A 20,893-nucleotide genomic window follows, 5' to 3' on the forward strand; every position below is an offset into this window, starting at 1 on the left:
TTTGGCATAAGCATTAGAGAATAGCATCCGAGTCATCCTACAAAACCCTCCCAAAACCAAGCCTTTCCATGGTTTTTAGCACAAAATCCCAGTTAACTCTATCATATGTTTTTTCTAGATCCAAATTAAGAATCACAAAATCTTATATATATACATATATATGTGTACACACACACACACACACACACACACACACACACACACACACACACACATAGAGAGAGAGAGAGAGCATGTGTGTGTGTGGGTGAGGGGGGGGGGGAGGGGTTGTGAGAATTCTTTGCTCGCGATCAAAGTCAAATGGCTCCTGATCCAGCTACAAGCCAAGATTTTGTAGGGGCCCTTGAAATCAAAGATGTTCTAAGATCCCACCTTGAGACCCAGCGAAGCGGGCCTGTAACCCGTCGTAGACGGTCGTTGTAGACGGGTCAGGATACTCGTTCCTATAAGCTTCCCACAAAGGTGAGGCAAAAAAAAAACTATTTTGTGTGAATTATTTTTTTGCATTTTTTGCAGTCGTCGATACTACTTAAGAATTGTTCCATGAGCCTTCAAAGTTCAATCTACTTCTAAGTTGTGCTTCCCGGACCTCCAGTGACACAATGGTCCGCTCCGAGCTCGACGAAGCCGACAAAGATTACCACAAAGGCCGCAGCAAAGACAAGGATCGTTCTAAAGATCGCGACCGAGATGATCGTGACGAGGAGGACCGCGCTCGGGACCGAGATCGTGATCGAAACAAGGAGCGGGAGAAGGTCCGCGACCGTGAGAAGGAACGAGACCATAGGGAGAAGGAGAAGGAGAAAGAGAAGGCCAAGGACAGGGAGGGGGAGCGAGCGGAGAAGGAGAAGCCTAAGGATCGGGATAGGGATAAAGAAAAGGACAGGGAGCGAGAGAAAGAACGAGAAAAGGATAGGGATAGAGAGAAGGAAAGAGATAGTGTCAAGGACCGGGAGAAGGATAGAGACAGAGACAGAGACAGAGACAGTTTGAAGGATCGGGAGAAGGAGAAGGAGAGAGAGAGGGACAAAGAACGGGAGAGAGAGAAGAACCGAGAGAAGGAAGAGAAGAAGAAGGATAGGGCAAAGGATCGGGGGGACGGCAGAGACAGAGATGCCGATTTTGGGAAAGAGAAGAGGAAGGAAAAGGATAAGCGGGACCGGGATGCAGAAAAGGATAAAGATAGGGATAGAGAAAGGGAGAAGGATCGTGAGAAAGACAGGGACAGAGATAGGGAACGCTTTAAGGATTTGAACAGAGCCAGGGAAAGAGTCCACGATAAAGAGAGGGAACATGATAGAGAGAGAGAGCAAGAAAGGGACCGAGATATGGAGAAGGATCGTTCAAAGCCCAAGCAACGAGAGGAACGTGTCGGGGATAGAGAAATGGAAACTCAACAGGAGAAACTTGCACAGGAAACTAGCTCTGGGAGGAAAGGTGATGCCCACGGAAAAGGGAAGAGTGAAATTGAAGATGAAATTTTCTCTTGGGTGAACAAAAGCAGAAAATTGGAGGATCAGAAGAAGATTGAAGAAAGGATAAAGGCTGCTCGCACAGCAAGATTGCTGGCAGAACAGGAAAATGGAGAAGATTCTGACAGTGAGGAAGACAGAGCTGCTCACACTGGGAAAGATTTAGCTGGTCTAAAAGTTTTGCATGGATTTGACAAGGTAATGGAAGGGGGTGCAGTAGTTCTTACACTGAAAGACAGGGATATTCTCGCCGGAGAGGATGTGAATGATGAAACTGATGAACTCGAGAATGCAGAAATTGCTGAACAGCGGGTCCGAGATGAAGCTTATAAAGCTGCCAAGAAGAAGCCAGGGACTTATGAAGATAAATTTCAGAATGACATTAATGCTGTCCGAACCATACTTCCTCAGTACGATGAAGAAATGAAAGATACAGGCGTTGCATTGGATGAAACTGGGAGCTTTAATGAGGCAGCTCATAAGAAACTGGAGGAGCTAAAGAAGAATTTGCAGGGAATAGGCCAAAAAGCTCACGAGTCTCTGGTTGGGGCTGCTAGTATAGCGTCTGATTTTTACACGCAGGCAGAGATGTTGCAGTTCAACAAACCCAAGAAGAAGAAAAAGCTTCGCAAGAAGGAGGTTCTTGACATTGATGCACTGGAAGCTGAGGCCAAGGCAGAGGGTTTGGGTGCTGATGATCTTGGGAGCAGAGCATCCGGTGGAAGAAAAGCTATAAAGCAAGCTGAAGAGAAGGCAGCTGCTGAAGAAGCCCGTAGGTCTGCTTACCTGAGTGCCTACTCTAAAGCTGTTGATGCATCTAAAAAGTTGAGAGCAAGTAGTTTTGTTGAAACTACGGAAGCAGAAAGTGAGGAGGTTGTTTTTGGGGGTGAAGAGGATGAGGAGCTGTACAAATCTCTGCAAAGGGCAAGGCAAGCTGCTTTGAAAAAGCAGACAGAGAATGGGGGCTTTAATGCAGGTCCACAGGCTGTTGTTGCTGCCATGAAACAATCAAGTGAGAAAGAGAGTGAAGTGGGGGCTGCAGATGATGCCTCAGATAAGGACAAGGCTACTGTTATCTTTACAGAGACGGAGGAATTTTGCCGCAGTTTGCAGCTTGATGAAGCGATCATGAGAAGGCCTGGAGCAAAAGATGCATTTGCAGGAGATGATGATGAAGCTCCTGTGATGGTGAATGGCGAGGAACAGCCTGCTGGAATTGATGGGGGATGGAGGGAAGTCAAAGAAACTGACGATCAGGAAATGCCAGAAAAGGAGGAGGAGGAAGATGTAGACGTTGAAGAGTCCATAAAGGAAACAGCTGTTGGCAAAGGTTTGGCTGGGGCATTGCAACTGCTTAAAGAAAGGGGGAGTCTGAAGGAGACGGTGGAGTGGGGTGGAAGGAACATGGATAAGAAGAAAAGCAAACTTGTGGGGGTTGTTGATCAGAATGAGAAGTTTAGGGATAGAGAAATTTTACTGGATCGACTGGATGAATTTGGCAGGACAATGACCCCTAAAGAGTCGTTCAGGAAATTGTCACACAAGTTTCACGGGAAAGGACCAGGCAAAATGAAACAGGAGAAAAGAATGAAGCAGTATCAAGAAGAGATGAAGTTGAAGCAGATGAATTCTGGTGATACTCCTCTGATGTCCATGGAAAAAATGCGGGTTGCTCAGGCTAAGATGCACACTCCATATATTGTTATTAGTGGACATATCAAACCTGGTCAGACAAGTGACCCGAGAAGTGGATTTGCAACAGTTGAGAAGGAGTCTGTTGGCAGCTTGACTCCCATGCTTGGAGATAAGAAAGTGGAGCATTTTCTAGGGATTAAGCGGAAGCCAGAAGGTGGAAGCATGGGACCTCCTCCACCAAAGAAACCTAAGTCAGGCACATAGAATGAGGACAGAATGGATACACCATTCAGATCAGCAGCTTTATCATGCAGCAGGCATGCCCTCTTAACTGCAATACTGTTTTAGAAGAAAATCGTAGATATTCAGGTCTTATGCAATGAGCATAAGCCTTTATTATTAGCGATCATCAATGGGCTTGTTGATCGACCAATTATTGCAAAATTTTTTGTACTGCATTGTTTGAATCCATGGCTGTAAACTTTTCTTTTGAACTTGAAAAACGATGATGACTTATTATGCTTTGGTTTCCTCTGGGGTGAAACAGTTGTTCAACTGGCTTTGTTGGAATCTGTGTTGATCTGTCTTTGGAGTCTTTGATTTTTGGTTCCTGGAATGTTTTGCCTTCTCGTAACTGAGGCTTTTTGCCTCTGAACTGTATGGGCCTGCGTGTATTGTCGTCTTGTCTTTTGTTTTATGCAATACTATCAAATATGGTCTTCGTATTCAGGGTCCTGTGCGATGGATAGGAGAAAGGTCACTTTGAAGTAGTCATGAGGTGTTGAGAAAGGTAAGTAATTCAATGCATTTCATGTCATTTTTCCTGTGTCAGCTTTCCTGTTACTGCTTTTATGTGCTAATGATATTGAACTGTCCATAAGCCATAGGTGATATCTTATTACATGGTCTTCAATCTTTAATAACTGTCCCTTTTGATACACAAAGGGGCCATCATTTTTTAAGATTAGCCTCAGACGGCGACAAAACTGTTGTTACCTGTCTCCATTGGAGATGTTAAAACAATGAAGTTCTGGCAAATGCATTTATGGTAAGTAGCCTGTCTAATCAGCTGCATCCTGTTTCTTCAAGAATTCAGCTCAAGAGTTTTGACTGTCTGTACATGTTCATGTTAACTGATGTCTTTCTGAACATCAGATGTCCGATCTCAGTTCAGAGTGCTGTCTTTGCTGCGAAGCAGTTTTGTCTTTTGTGGTTTACATAAGCATTCCTGTCCTATGATGTATGCTTGGACACGGCCTTGGCTTCAGGGACCATTGAATTATAGATGACAGGTGTTGGTGGGGCTTACAATAGATATTGGGAGGGTCTGAGCAGAAAGCAGTTGCAGTAGCACTGTTGGGAGTTCTTTCAACTTCTACCATGGCACGAGGTGGCCAGTACCATTATACCCTCATCTATTTTCCCTCTCACTTTTTCTGGCTACCCATTTTCATGTTCATGATCAATGATGTGTTATGATATGTATACTGAAAGACGTGGCATCCCTTTGGGGTCTCTGCTCCATTGTGGGTGACATTATCGGTCCAGTGTGACAGGTAGCAGCAGGTCAACTGCAGACAACATTGCTGGGCACCTGGTTGGTAAGTTGCACACAGGCCCTTTTTAGACTTGTTGGTTATTCCCAGGACCGTTGTGTTGTGATAGCTGCATTGTTATTATTCAAGAGCTTGTTCTGTTCGCTGTCCTTTATAGTGTCATTGTATCCTGAAGTCACATTGCAAAAGGTTCTCTAGCTAGTACCAGAGACATTTTCAAGAACCATGGCAACTTGTTCATACTTGTTTTGAAGACTGTAGGAGGTACAGCCCTTCATCCTTTTCATTTTTTTTTTGGTGGTATATTCATCTGGAGCAAAGGTGAATTTTGTGGAATACCCTCTGACTCGTGTTGCCCTCCATCCCTGGAGGCAGCTTAAAGCTCCCATGTGGGCACTTATCATGGGCAACTGCAGTCCTGACTCCCATGGCATGGCTGCCTACGAGGCAGTTTTGCATCCCTACAGCCCACAAGCCATGGCAGTTTTGGGAGAGACTAAAATGAAATCGTTTAGACTTCACAAGCAGTTGTAGCTTGAATGAAGAGATTTGGACTACTTTTTGATTAGCCTTCTCCTTTAGTGCTAGCCTTCGTCATGGCTGAGTTTGCCCTTCACCTCCGGAGTGCTGACAGAAACTCAGTACGAAGACTTTGTATAAATGGATGCTCAAGTATGTGTGGGTGTGTGGATTTGTATGTGTGAGAGCATGCTTTTATACTATGGTCTACACCCACTGTTGGGGGCTGATGACTTCAGTGGGTATGCCATAGTAGCTAGTCCCTGCTATGCGTGATGGAGTTTATGGTTTTTAATCTTATGAGTGACTCTCGTGAGATTGAAACTGCACTATGTTGTGTTTTTAGAGGATGAGTTTAGGAATGTCCCTGGATTCATCTAGGTATATGGCAGCAGGATAGCTCCAGCAGTACAGTACAGGAGTCAGCAGATGACAAAGCTGGTAAAAAATACAGAGGTGACTTTTCCAGACAGAAAGTCAGCACGTTGACTTTTCAGTCAACTGTTCACCAGCTGAAGAGGGTCGCAGCACAGACCTACAGCCCTATAAAGAGGAGGCTTCCCCTCCTCATTTAGCATGAGCTCATTCACCAGCAGCAGTAGCCCTAGCAACAGTAGCTCCAGCAGTTCTAGGTCCAGCAGCCCCTGCAGAGGATGATCAGCTTCAGGAGCATGTCCTGCAGCAACCTCTGGTCCCCCTGCAGCCCTTGGGACAGCAGCATGACCATCCAGCAGTACGGCAGCCTCAGGGTCAACCTCAGCAGTCACCATCAGCAGCCTCAGCAGCCCTTCATGGAAGCAGCTCCCCTCAGTTAGCCTCAGCTCAGATGTAACCTTCGGCCATCAGGTCTAGTCCCCTACTGGAGCTCAGTGTGTACCCTCAGCCCTCTTCATGGAGGAGCAACAGTTGTACAAGTGTATTTGGTGATTGCCAGGCCCAAAGCATAAAGAAGAAAGATAGTAGCTTAGCATAAACTCAGTGTTCATGTCCATCTGAGTATGCTTCAGTTTATCTCTGTCTCTTTCTCTTTCTGTTAGCATTTAACAGTTTACATAAGCACCACATCATCTAGGGTTTTCCAAAACCTAAAGTCGTAGTGTTTTGCGTTCTCACACACCCCACACCCCTCTACTTGGCCCTCTTCAACTACAAGTATTTTATTAATGAAGCAAGCTATTTTCCCTCTTCTTGCCTTCACCTAGTTCACAATATTCCAACATGGTATTAGAGCTGATGGGGAGCAAGGCTTCTGTTGCAAAGATGGAGAGCTGATGGAGAATCTTTGCAAAGACAGCTCTGTTTTGATCTTGGCTGAAGCAGCCAAGTTCATGTTTGTCAAATACAATGCTCGGACCAACTATTGTAATTAATTTAAGCTTTGTGAGCTATTTGTAAAAAAAAGGTATTATCATATTCTCTTTCTATCTTGCACATCCTATCGCTTTCTTTGGTTACAGAAGAAGCTAGCTCTGAAATTACAACTGTTGGTCCTCTCATTGAAGAGGGCATGTGTCTGGGTCCCCACTGAATGTCAAGGCTGAGCCTATGAAACTGTCCATGACTGGGGCTGTGAGGGGAGAACTGACCCTATGAGAGGAGGGTCTTTGGAGAAGCTTGTTACAGTTTGGCATCTTAGTGAGAGAGGGCTTATTTGTGGGTGTGTAGAGTAGGCTTTCTGGTCCATTTATGGACTGATTCCGGATTGCGTCTGAGGCTTAGTATGGAGCGGCCAATCAGGCCGCCTAGGGTAGCAGACCTCCTGGCTGGGTAACCCTGGGTGGGTCAGCCCGGTTGGCTGACCTGGGTTGGGTCAACCTACCTGACCTGGGTCGGTTGACTGACCCTGGGTCAGCTGGTACAGCCCCCTGGGTCGGCGAGTATACAGCCCCATAAATAGGGCCTCCTCTCCCCTTTCTTGGCAGTCACACTTATAATTCCATCCACATGTTTCCTCAAGGCTGAGGTTGTATTCCTGGGTTTATACAGTTGCAGCCTGCTGGTATTGCGATAATTCTTTCTATCTTAAATGGTGCGTTGCCCTATCAGCTAGATTTAGATTTAGATGCTCGTTTGGGAGAGACTAAAATGAAATCGTTTAGACTTCACAAGCAGTTGTAGCTTGAATGAAGAGATTTGGACTACTATTTGATTAGCCTTCTCCTTTAGTGCTAGCCTTCGTCATGGCTGAGTTTGCCCTTCACCTCCGGAGTGCTGACAGAAACTCAGTACGAAGACTTTGTATAAATGGATGCTCAAGTATGTGTGGGTGTGTGGATTTGTATGTGTGAGAGCATACTTTTATACTATGGTCTACACCCACTGTTGGGCGCTGATGACGTCAGTGGGGATGTCATAGTAGCTAGTCCCTGCTCTGCGTGATGGAGTTTATGGTTTTTAATCTTATGAGTGACTCTCGTGAGATTGAAACTGCACTATGTTGTGTTTTTAGAGGATGAGTTTGGGAATGTTCCTGGATTCATCTAGGTATATTGCCTACTTCTGTGGCTACTTTTCTCTCTCTTTCTTGCATGCTTCCGCACGCACTCCAGTAGGATTTGGAGGCAAAAGTACTGATCAGTGTTTGCAGGGCCTGTTTCAAGGCGATCTGCAGATGGCTGTTCAGAAGGTCAACCCAGGCCCAGGAGAGCGTAGAACTGACGCAGATCTAAGGGTGTTGCAGGCATGGCTACACTTCGAAGGAGCTGATCAGCGATTGCTAAGCATCTACTGGTTGATTTGAGGCAGAGATAGTAGGTGGCTGTTTGGTGCAGTCTGCACATGGTGTGGACAGCATGAGGACTCAGCTGGAAGTCCGCAAGGGAGCCTAGTAGCACAGGACACGGGGCAGCCTGTTGGGGTCGACATCCCATAGAGAGGGGCAATAAGGCAGCCTGCTGGAGCAGTCGTCGGGGCAGCTTTCTCTCTCTGTCCCACACCTCCGTCTTGCCTTCTCCTTCTCCCTCTTCTTTTCTGCCTAGTAGGCTGGTTTTTTGCCAAGATCAGCAGCAGGGTGCGAGGATTGGATTAGTTCCATGGGACCACAGTATGGAGGACACGCCCAACGGTACAAATATGCCCACTGAAAGCTAAAGAAGACTTCGGATGGTGGTGAGGCATACCCACCTTTGCAAGAGAAGATAGTAAGGCCACGGTGCCATGGTTGTGGAAAGAAAGGGCATTTGGCCAAGAATTGTCGGTCCAAGACAAATCAAGGACTAGGACACAGTGTCAGAGTCATCTTTGAATCAGTTTGGTGGTTTCCAAGTTTGGAGCCGTTGGCCAGGATCATCAGGTTGCACCAGCTTTCTAGCACTAATTATGGGTCCCCCCATGGGTCACTGCCAGAGAGGGCATGTGGGCGGGATTGCAAGCTGATCACGCCCCTATCAGTTGAAATTCTGGCAAGCAAAGCAAATCTGTGGAGCTATGGACCAGATGTGTTCGAGGTGCAGCCATGCTATGGGCTGAAGTAGACGCTCATGACACTTGTGACCTTGTATCTCCCTCGGAAAAGAGAGACAGGATCCCCATGAATTGGTACTAAGCTTGGGGTCTGTTTCACTACTATACATTCTATTTCCTGATCCTAAGAAATGAACCTTGTGGTTGCTCCACCTATGTTACTTTCTTGAGCACTATGCCTGACGGATAGTGCACTTGTGATATATGTCATGCTATGACTATTCAAATCATGGCCATCCGGGCTATTGGGGCAAACACTTCATAATATTTGTGCTTATGAATAGCCCTTTATAGCTACTGGCCTTGTTCTTCGCCTTGGAAGTCCATTTGGTTTTCCATTCGACAATCTCTTGATCACATGTAGCCTAAGGTGAACTACTAGGCTGAATCTGTCCTTTCTAAGCTACTCAGGCAATTGTCGCTCTACTTCCTCCCCTTTTGTCTACTCCACTTTGGGTTTAGGAGTAGTGCTTGGCACTAGTTGTATTCAATGATCTATTACCCTGGAATTAAACCATCAAGAAGATCCTTAGGAAACCTCAACAAATTTATGCTGCAAAATTGAACCTTTTCGTTTTTCCTTTCAATGGAATGAAGAAACTTTTACCAAAATAAATAAAATCACAAAAATACTTGTGCATCATTGAAGTGCTCTGATGGATATAACTGAGAAGAGGAGTGTCAGGCATGTCACGCTCACCTTGAAGCTAGATAAACTATCCTCCTCTTCAAAGTAAATTCTTTGTAGAGTATAGCCCAATCCATAGAGCCATTCCCTACCTAGGACTCCATTAGTCTCGTCTATGTGCATAATTTGAAAGGTAAGAGTGTCCCATATTGTTTTGTCTTAGCTTTTAGCCAATGAGACTATAGACTTATGGGCATTGGGACTTTAGGTACATGTCTTAATGAGAATATAGCTCAAAAAGTTATGGGTGGCCTATCATCCACCATAAACTCGCAATCCTGTTCCCATTAAGGACTCCATGCATCCATACTAGATCTTGGAGACTAGAGGTCGTCATTCATAATACTTTTGATGTACATCTTCTGCATCGTTTCTACCTAGACAATAGGTTTGGTAAGGAAAGTCCCCGTGTCATTCTCTAACACTATAAGCCTACCATATGAGCCAGAGGCAATTTTGAAATATAGAATGTTACGGGGTATAGTGGAATTTTAGTACCTTTAATTTTATGTAAGTTCAAAGGTAGGGAATGTAGATGGATTCCTATGGTTGGAGAAACAAAGCAAGCATATGTCTCATCTTGATAAGGAGACTTCTACTCCCTTGTACTTAAATTTTTTAGGAATGACAAAACTTGGACTCTACGAACTTATTTCATTGTTTGTTTATCATTGTCCAAACGATTTTTATTAACCTAAGATTAACTAGGACAATTCACTACTATATGCGCTTACTAGAGTATTTGAAGCATAGCTAGTTCCTTTGATATTGGTTTGGAGGTAGCAAAAACCTCCTACTTGTAATGTCTTGCACTTTTTGAGGGCCTGTACCAAGATAAGGTCAGACATTCTATAGAACTTTATACTTACCCTCTCTAGAACCCAAGCTTCTCCCAAAGCCCATTGCCTTTGGGCCTATGCGAAAGTGCTGATCTCTCTCGACAACAATGACCATAAGGACTCACGGGGATGGAGGATGCGAGGGCTTGAGCTAGAGATACGACATACTCGCCAACGGATTGAGACACAGATCATATTAGGGGACCTTCCTTCCATGCTCACTAGACCAAAGACGTGACCCATAGCTGTGACAATGGTGCTTATTCACCACTGGGCCATAGCTAGGGGACCACAACGGACCACACATGTCGACAGTAATGACCTTTCTCAATATAAGGGTAGAATCAAGTCATCTTTTGTTGTATTTTAATTCGTTTTGATTTTTTGTTATGCAACATGTGTACATGAACATGCTGATTTTCACTATGCACAATTTGTAGCTCTACAAACCTTTGCTACACCTCCACTCTCGTTGCTTGGACACTAGTATAAATACTATGATAGTCGTAAGATAAAGCATCATACAAGTATAAGGAAAGCAAGGATAGGAGATATTGCCACCTAGGAAGATAGTCTCATGTGGTCCCCATGACATGGACCTTGAAGGTGAACTAGTGCCATCCCTAAGCTAGGTGACCATCTTCCAAATATATTCGAGTCGACTTAGGACTCTTAAGTACTCCTAGGACACTCAATTAGGCACTACCAATTGCTTCAGGCAACTAGCCCATCTAACTAGTGACCATTGTCCGACCTTGTAATTTTCTAACCAAGGTAGTGGCACATCATGGTACTATTGTTGTAACACTCGATGACTCTCAACCTTATTTGGTTGGAATCACATTTGAGGACATAGCTTTCAACATGCGATGTCATTTTTGGCCAATAAGAGTGTTTTTTGACTTATATGTATACCTAGATGTCAGAATTGGGAACACCATGACATTCGAATAATATTTGGCACTAATGGTATCAATTGCAGTACATGAACTTCTCCCAACCTAAATAGTAATCCAAAGGTGTTACTCATGCTCTTCCAATGATGTACTTTAAATCAATATTTCATCTAACATGACTACAAACCTTTCAAAATTTTGGATGAAATAAATAATTCATTATTTATTTAAAAGTAGATCGAGCATTTGTAAGATGAAATGACATTATTAAAACCTCATAATGAGCATATCTAGTCTGAAAATGGATCTTTAGAACATCTTCTATTTGATTTGTATTTGATGAAGTATGTTGCACCATGAAAGCAATCTATTAGGTCATCCATACATCGAAGGGGATTCTTAATAATTAATTTATTCAACTCTTTATAGTCTATACACGTGGAAAGTCTCATTTTTTTTGCCAAGGAGAGTTGGAGCTCCCATGGTCACCATACTTACCAAGGAGAATCGGATCTAAATTGCTTGGTTGGATTCTTCTAGCTTTGAAATACTCTTGAAGTTGTCATGCAATTTCATTTTTTTCTTTTTGGTTAAATTGATGTGGTTCTCTTGAAGCTTGGTTGACCACTAGGGAGAACTCAATTGCATGGTCCACAGAACGTTGTGGAGCCACTTTGAATGTTAATTGGGATGGAATACATCACATAATCATTCTTTATTGATTGAATGATATGCTATTCGAAAGTCATGTTATTTGAAATATTAATAAATAGTTTAGCATATAATGAAAGGAAAATAGCATTTTGTAGCTTAAAAATGAAAATAAATGATAATCATCATCACTATGTTGTAGAAAACATGAGTATATCTCTAATTTGAATCCTTATTATCTCATTTTTTTCAGCCACAATTACAAAAATATTGGATGGATGTTCCTTATCACCTTTTGAGTACAAGGTACATTGATATATACAAAAGAGAGGAGACTTATAGTTACCCTTCAAAGTCTTATTCTTATCATAGAACCAAGGTTTCCTCAAAATTACACCATATTTGTCTAAGTTTATTGCATAAAAAGTTAAAATCTCCCTATAATCTTGATTTTGCAAGTAGCCTTATGATTATAAACTCCCTTACTATTGTTGACCCTAAAATTGTCTAGGCACATAGTCCTTTGAAATTGTAGTATACTCTATCTTTATCATTGAAAACCACATGTTCTCTTTTAATCTTCAAAAATTGCATGCTCTATCTGAAATCTTTACCTTCCTCATAATAGGGACCATCCAATGACGTTGTGTTATCATCCACCATCATTAGTAACTTTCACAATCCTCATCTTCACAAATGACCATTGATCCTAGTGTTCAAACCCCAGAACTTGACCTTCACTATGTTCTTATTTGCCTCACCAGAACGTTCACAAAACACTCAATCTCTCTCATACTCACAGATGCTCTGAAATCAAATGAAGCACTCAAAACACCATATCTCTCATTCCATAGCTCCAAATGTGGAGCTCCTTGAACCAAAATGAAGACCTACACACCCTCTATAAGATGGAAAATAGACGAGTGTCAAATGAAAGCATGAACATGCTTTGATACCATGATAGAGTACCCCTCTATTGTGTTTTCTATGATAAAGTTTGTGCAATAATTCACAAAGTTGGTTATTTTTAATCAAAGGCAATTAAAAAAAAAAGGTATCACATAAGATAAAGAACCAATAAAGGTTGACATGATATTAATTTTTAAATTTCATCCCGTGTCATACACAAAACTTCACACATGACACTTAGTTTGTGAGCTATGAATGTGCATGTGGCTTTTATCATTATATGCACCATGAAGAAGTGTTAGGAATCATCTTGCTTGTCAAACTTTGATTCTTGAATCCTTAGTTCTATTTTTTCTCCATGTGTGCCTTTGCACCTACTAGAGGGTTTTTTGATTGACAACCCAATTGTTGATTGGGTTTTATTCTTTGGCACCGATGAACCACCTAATGAGGTAGGTTTTCTCTTTTGTAACAGTGACCCACTCAATGATTGGGATTCCTTTTTCTCCTCCTCTATTAGATGTTGGGCTCTTTATAGCGATTCTCCTTATTGATTACTTTGGTGTTTAAATCTTTCCATTTCTTCAATTCATCATTTTGGTCAATCATACAAGTACAAAGTCAAGTAGATCCTCTCATTTTATGTGGTGGAGAATGCAATGCAATGCCTCTTTGAAATTATTGCTATAGAGGTGACAATGCCACCACTAAACATATCGATGAAATAATATGAATTGTGGAGAAATGAATCCAATAGGATTTTAATATGGCATAGTTGAATGTGGTATGGATGTGACTCCATCCTTTGGGATGCGATTCCATCATTTGTTTCTTCTATGTCAACATGTGGCCACTCAATCTTAGGACATGCGTCAGAGCATATGAACTGAAAATTAATATTTTTTCTTTATCATGGACAAATACTACCTTTACCCCGTGGGGTGCACTATTATGAAATCATAGATACGACATGCATTTAATGGGTATTTAAAAAACTTCTTATTTTGCATGGATAAAAATCCATTTTTTCTATAAAAACTTATGATTTTTATTTAAAAAAAATAGAAAATCCCATACAAATACATTTAATATAAATTTACCTTGAATTAAAACCCCTCTCAATTTTAGACCCACGTGGTATACACATGCTTTTAGGTAGATCCCTTGGGACCATCACATGGTAATCAAAGCAATCATTGAAAGAAACTAGTGATCCAATGGCATAGGGTCCCTAATAAACTTCACCAACATCCCAAGGTCCTCAAAAACATCTAAAAGCATTTTACCACATGTACATCCTTAATCAAGGCAAGGAAGACAAGATTTATATGAATGGAAATGGTTTGAATTAATTTGAGAAGTCATGTTAGTTTTCTCCACACCGTAAATTGCTTAAGTTCTTTCTTGATATGCTATCAAAGATAATAGATCCCAAGCTTACCCCACACACTGTCACTATGTTTAAAACATGAGTCCACATTGCAAATTGTCCATGGTGCTACTTTTCTCTCCTTTACTAGTCCCTATTGTTTGTGACATAAGCTGCATAACCTTGTCTGCATGAAGGATAAAACGAGAGTCTCCTTCTTAGTCTTGAAAATTTGTACCTTTGAACAACACCATGCAAATTATATCCAACCCACATTAAATTTGTGGTAAGTATCATACCATTAGACACATACAAATATGGTAGAATCCCACCAATGGATAATTTTTAACACTTAGGCATGATGCCTTGTAAAAAAAACAAGAAAGTTATCATGCCGAACCATGAAAATTATAAACATCCCATAGATATTACTCACATTAATTTCTTTACAAATTATCATATTCGTCTGACATGCATGCATTTGGTAGAAGCCCACATACGCATAATTCAATACCTAATGCACGAGGCATCATACAAAACAACCAAATACTCTTGCCCAATCATGAAAATGATATCCAAACCACTTCAAATCTTCCAAGAACATGAATCTTACTCACATTAAGTCCTCTATAAAAAATTATATCCATAAAACACATACACATATAGTAGAATCCCATTGATGCATAATTTTTAAGACTTACACATGATGCATGGTAAAAAGAAAGGATATACTCATGCCCAACCATAAAGATGATATATGAGTCACACAAATTTGTGAGAACATGGGTCTCACATTACAGTTTCTAAAGAGTTATCATATCCATCTAACACATACAAAAAGGGTAGATCTACCAATGCATAATTTCTAAACTTATGCACATGCACGATGCCTCATTTAAACAAAAATGAAATACTCATACTCAACCATGCAAATGATATCTAGCCCATATAAGACTTCTACAAGAACATGGATTTGAATCAAACTAAGTCCTTTTCAAAGTATCATGCCCATCAAACACATACACATATGATAGAAGCCCATCCGATGCATACCTTATAACACTTATGCATGATGCACGGTTAAAAAAATACTCATGTATAATTTTAACACTTATGGATGTTAAGAAAAAGAAGGAGATACTCATGATCATCAATGAAAATGAATATTTGGATCAATGAAGCTCATGCACTCCAATTTAATGCCTAGGTAGGGGATGGTAGGATATTGGTCAAATGATATTTTAGATCCTTACCAAGGTATGTTTTGTTCATATTTGAAGCCCAATTTGATGCACTCCAATTTAGGGCCTAGGTAGGGTATGGATTAAAAATAATGAAATATATTAAAATATGAGGTTCTAAAGTTTAAATGGGACAAAAATTGGTAGGATTATCTTTTGAGCGATCCTTATGAAGAACCTTTTGTTCTATTTGGATCAGTGTAGCACAACTTACCCCAATTTAGTGCCAAGGTAGGGTATGGATCAAAGGCAATGACATCTATCAAAATGTGAGATGTTTGGGTGTCTCCATTGGGTATGATACTCTACATTGGTATTAATCTCTCCTAGTTTAAGGCCCATACAAAGTATCATACAACCACTACGAAGCCCACAGAAAGTCTAGGAGATCAACATAGATTGAAGTGTTTTGAAGCTCCCACTAGGAGGTAGGAGAACAGATTTTGCAAGCCATAAGGGTCCACATCTAGGAAACACCTACTGATAAATGGTGGCACTCTATGCCCATATTTTGTATATGGTTTGGTTCATCTTTGGACAAACATATAATATTGTTCTACATCTCTCTACAGCACTGTTCAATTATTGTATGCACATCTCTCACTCTCTATATTAGTACACACTAAGGAAAGTAGTTGGATTTGAAATCAGGCCTCTGTGATCTTGGGCACTATCTCTTTGCTTATCTTCTAGTTCACAGAGTATTGGTAGTAGTAATCAACCCCACCTCGGTTTACTAAGAGCTTTGATGGACACTCACAAGAGTTGTGCTATATCTTTGTCAAAGCAGTTGTTCCCATAAATGTGGAGAGGAACTGCATCCTTCATATTCCATTCCTTCATGTTATTTCGATTTGCCAGAATTGTGACCTTCCTTGAGGCATCCACATGTCAACAAGTTTCAGCTCTGTGCCTACCTCGATTGATAAATTGCTCAATAGATACTAAACTAGACATGATAGGTTTGATATTATACATATTAAAATCTCATAGCTCATCTCTTGTAGCATGTACATCCCCTTCATGTTTGGCGATGGTTGCAAGGGTGAATTGGCCATCAAGCTCTCCACACATTGTGAGATTTTGTTCTAAGTCAATTCCGTTCTGTTGGATCTAGGAGGCTGTGCGGCATCATGTCAATATAAATCCCATAGCATTTCCCAATTTTCTTGACGATTAACAAATGAAACATGGGCAACATGATAGTTGCCATGTGAGCACCAAGGATGACACAAAAGACTGCCAGATGACTGCAACTTTACAGGAGTACCTTGGGGCAATCAAAGACATCAATGCAAAGTTATTAGGTTCATGTCAGAGGTTTGCAAGTAGACTGCAGCACCCAGGATATGTTGGGAGCTACAATGGTAGCAAAGCATAGATGTCTATTCCAGGACAGAGCAGCAAGCACATCTACAAACCTGCACAGCATCCAGGGCATGTATGGGGATGCTCTACAGTAAAAGAGTCCATAGTCCATTGCTCTCCTCTCTTTCCCCGTTTAGGAATGTGATTCCTCTCATAGAGAGAGGCAGTGCGTAGCCCATTATGGCACCATTCTCTGACTAACATTAGGGGAGATTTGGGGTCTTGAAAGGGCCTCGTAAGGAATTGATTAGCAAAGATTAGTCTCCCCAATACAATCCTATGTGTAGGGGTCATAAAGGAGGACAAGGCGGTTTTAGAAGAGTATACATGGTTTTGCCTTGCATTTATGCTTGAGGATCCACCAAATGAAGAAGTGGGGCTATTTTATATTTCACGTGGCAGGGAGAAGTGTCACCATTGGCTTGGTGGCCTAGTGGTCAAGGCTCTTTAATGATGTATAGGAGGTTGTGGGTTCCATTCCCCATAGGTGTGCCAGTCACATATTAACTTTTTGGTATGCAGGTTGGGTGGGTGGCGACGGGTTGTGCCATGTGGCAACCATGCAGGGCTGCTCACTATTCTGGTCCTTACTTTGGGAAGCGCAGTGCCACATGTCGTTGTCGTGGGATTTCCTCCTTCCTCCCACTTGCAAGTCCACTTGCCATACATTGAATGCCTTTTTGGGACCTTTGTAGGGATGAATTTGAAATTTTTTGTGCTCAAGGAGCTCTTCTTCCTCCCCCAACTCTGTGGTTTTCTCCTCAAAATCCATGGTCTTCTTTCAACACAAACCATGGTTTTTCCAATTGAAAGCACCTATTTCCTTGGGCATTTATTATGGACATGCCACCTCAACATGGCATTGCCCCACAAAAAGGAGCATTCCCATTGGTACACCTCAAATCCTTCACTAACCCCTTGAAATTAGGAAACATTAATTTGGGGCCCTTTGGAGACCCCAATTCTCCTCTAATGTGGTTTTGGAAATGGGTCTTTAATCGCACAACTGCAATCCTTCTCCTCAGTACTCAAAAATGGCTATTGATCCATGAATATTTTTTTGATTTGTAGCTCCTCCATGCATGGCCAGCAAGCTATTGAAAGTTGCCTACTTTGATTGATAACAACTCAATAGATACTAACCTAAACATGATGGGTTTGACATCATTTATATTAAAATCTCCTAGCTCATCTCTTGCAGCATGTAGTTCCCCTTCATGTTTGGCTGTCGGGGGGGTCACTATGTATAAACCCTCTATACCACGTGCGTTCAAGGCCTATTTCTAAAATCCCTTATCTGTAAACTTTTCATTAATGAAATGTACCCCTTTTCTAAACAAATCTGTAAATTTTTCTCAAAACTATTTTAAATAGTCCCTTATGTATATTTATTTCTGTAAATTTTAGAAATAAAAAATATCCTTCTATTGAACTCACGTGATAGGGTTACATATGATGAGTGACCCCCCCGAGGTTTGGCTATGGCTGCAAGGGTGAATTGGCCATCAAGCTCCCCACAGTGTGAGATCCAAATCTTCCAGTCCTTCTGTTGAATGTAGGAGGCCGCACACCATCATCGTTATCCTACTCAACATCCCCTTTTCTTCTTCATTTGCAAGACTCCTCATGCTTCAGCTCACTTGAGCTGCTTTTGCCCTGTGCCTCACCAAACTCTTTGTTGTCTTGTTGTTTGCTGCATGAACTACTTTGTCATTCTTTTCTTACATAGTCTATCTTGGTAACCTCGATGAGGAAAGGAGTACTAAAAAATCATGAAATTTGTTAGATATCAATGCTCCACTCTCGTGTAACTACGTGGGAACCAGCTAACTCTACTTGTAAGCCCCCCATATGAGGAGAAGGCATTTGAGTAGCTTGGTTATCCGGTAGGTCCTGGTTTGGACACCAGATGGGGCCCATGTGTGGCTTGATGGCTAGATGGCTTTAGATAGAGTTGGCACACTACCAACTAGGCTACATGCAAGTGCAGGAAGGCATCCCATGACTGACCGCACTGAGGGTAGATGGAGCATTTCTCGGGGCAGCCCACTCACGGGTTGCGGGGCCCGTTTGGAGCCCCAAATGATCCCGGATGGCTTTGGGCTGAACGGACTCCGTAGGTTTAGTTGCTCTATTTTGCGCCATAGTTCTAACGTGTGGTCGATGGTCTATTTCAGGACCGACCTCCCGTCGGTCGTTTTGGGCCGACTAGGTCGGTCTCCCATTTGAGTCTAACCGACTGACTGGTGGCTATATGAGAGCAAGCCCGTGAAGCCCATCATCATCACTGGCTACAACAACCTTGATTCCTTAGCATCTAGCCTCCGTCCTCTACTGTTTCCAGCATGCCATCGAAGCTTCTCACACAGGAGCGCACGGCTAGGAGGTAGCGCCATCTATTGTATCAATTTTACAGTAATCAAATTTTTGATTCTCCATACTATCTGCTTTTCTCTCTTGCATACGAGATCCTGTTATCTGTTGAGCACAGACGTTGTATTGTTTTCTTACATGGTATCAAAGCTTGGGCTCTAGCAAGAAGATTTGGTAGTGAGTTTCTATTTGCGAGCAGATTGTGAGAGATGGCCTGAGAGATGGCCCAGCTTGCAAGACTACGAATCCCACCGTTCGACGAAAGCGGAAAGTTGGATGGCACTAACTATCCACTCTGGAAGTTCAAGATGAAGACTATCGTAAGTGCATACGAGCTTTGGGATACTGCTACTGGGGTGGACGTGAAGCTGGTTGTGAGACCGAATCCAGCCAATGCAAGACAACAGATAGTACCAATTGCAGATGAGATTCTCACATGGACAAGAAGAAATGCAGATGGGCTGTGTTCTATTGTCTGCAGTGTAAGTGATTCTATCATGGTGTTAATTCAACATGTCACCACAGTAGAGGAGGCATGAACAGTCTTGAAAACTCGTGAACGAGAAACTATCTGAGTCTGAAACGGCGGAGAAGTTCATCACCAAGGTGAAGAATCTGCGTGATCAGATGACTGCGATTGGCATCACCATCACCAACGAGAATCTAGCACAAAGGTGCATACGGATTCTCCCACCAAAGTACAACGGTCTTGTTGCGGCACTGAATACGTAGAATAGAAATCTGCCCCTCAACTTTGAGGATTTCAGCACAATGCTTTTGGAGGAGGAGATGCATCAAAAGACAAGGACTGGAGAAGATTCGGCTTTCTCGGATGGATCAAAGAAAGGTAAGGGTAAGGACTCTGGTAACCCATCTTCTTCTAATGATAAAAAGAGAAAGAAGAAGATCAAGTGCTTCTATTGCAACAAGGCAGAGCACACACAAAATGAGTACCGGAAGAAGATTGTAGATGAGAAGAATGGAGTAAAGAAAGAGTCCAGCAACAGCGAGCAGGCAGTACCAGTAGAGCTGTTCGTAGCAATTGAGGAGAGTTCATGTACTTGCGGATGAGATCATGGTCTTTATGTGGACGACCTTGTCATAATAGGGAACCATGAAGAAAAGATCTTGCAGATAAAGTAGTTGCTAGGAAGAGAGTTTGAAATGATAGACCTCGGACTGATGCATTTGTATTTGGGGATTGAAGTTTGGCAAGAGCCAAAACAGATCTTCATCTCACAGCTGAAGTATGCTGGAGAGATACTGAAGGCATTTGGCATGGATGAGTGCAAGACAATTGGCACCCCTATGGAGGTTGATGTGAAGCTCTCAAATGAGGATTCATCACCACTGGTGGATGAAGCGAAGTATAGAAGGCTTGTGGGTAGTTTTATTTACTTGTGCAACACATGGCCGGACATTAGTTTTGTGACTGGTATACTAAGCAGGTTTTTCATAAAGCCCCGAGAGAACCATTGGAAGGCAAGGATGCGGGTGCTGAAATACATCAAAGGCACACTTGATTATGGCATCACCTATACCAAGAGCAACACCATGACTGGATTTTGTGACTCGGATTGTGCAGGAGATGTGGACAGCAGGAGATCAGTGATAGGTTACTATTTCTCACTTGGATCTGGAGGTGTGTCATGGGTCAGCAAGAAGCAACCTATAGTTGCTCTTTCTTCTACCAAGGCTAAGTATAAATCAGCATGTTTTGCTTCTTGTGAGGCAGTGTGGTTGAGGAGGATTTTAGGGGACATGGGTGTAGTGTAGAACAAGCTTACGCAGTTATCATGTGACAATCAGAGTTGCATGGCAATTGCAAAGAACCCTATATTCCATGCTCGCACAAAACACATTGAGATTCAATATCACTTTGTACGCGAGCTTATCATGGATGGAGAGGTCGACT

The 20,893-nt window shown here is 42.2% G+C and overlaps 1 protein-coding gene across 1 annotated transcript; it reads left to right on the top strand.

Annotated features, from left to right (window-relative positions):
* The first annotated feature begins 277 nt into the window (after nucleotides 1-277).
* DOT2 (SART-1 family) lies at nucleotides 278-3,632 on the top strand. The gene is made up of 2 exons (XM_087376885.1): nucleotides 278-462; nucleotides 575-3,632. The coding sequence occupies exon 2, from the start codon at nucleotides 603-605 to the stop codon at nucleotides 3,369-3,371; it is 2,769 nt and encodes a 922-aa protein (XP_087233011.1). The 5' UTR covers nucleotides 278-462; nucleotides 575-602; the 3' UTR covers nucleotides 3,372-3,632.
* The last annotated feature ends 17,261 nt before the right edge of the window (nucleotides 3,633-20,893 follow it).

The sequence above is a fragment of the Dipteris shenzhenensis genome, chromosome 7 (genome assembly GCF_047967505.1).
Source record: "Dipteris shenzhenensis isolate YYH24624 ecotype China chromosome 7, Dip_SZ_1.0, whole genome shotgun sequence".
Taxonomy (NCBI): Eukaryota; Viridiplantae; Streptophyta; class Polypodiopsida; order Gleicheniales; family Dipteridaceae; genus Dipteris; species Dipteris shenzhenensis.

Bases quoted from the DNA above. Each gene is read 5' to 3' on its own strand.
- DOT2 (XM_087376885.1), top strand. From the start codon at position 603: ATGGTCCGCTCCGAGCTCGACGAAGCCGACAAAGATTACCACAAAGGC.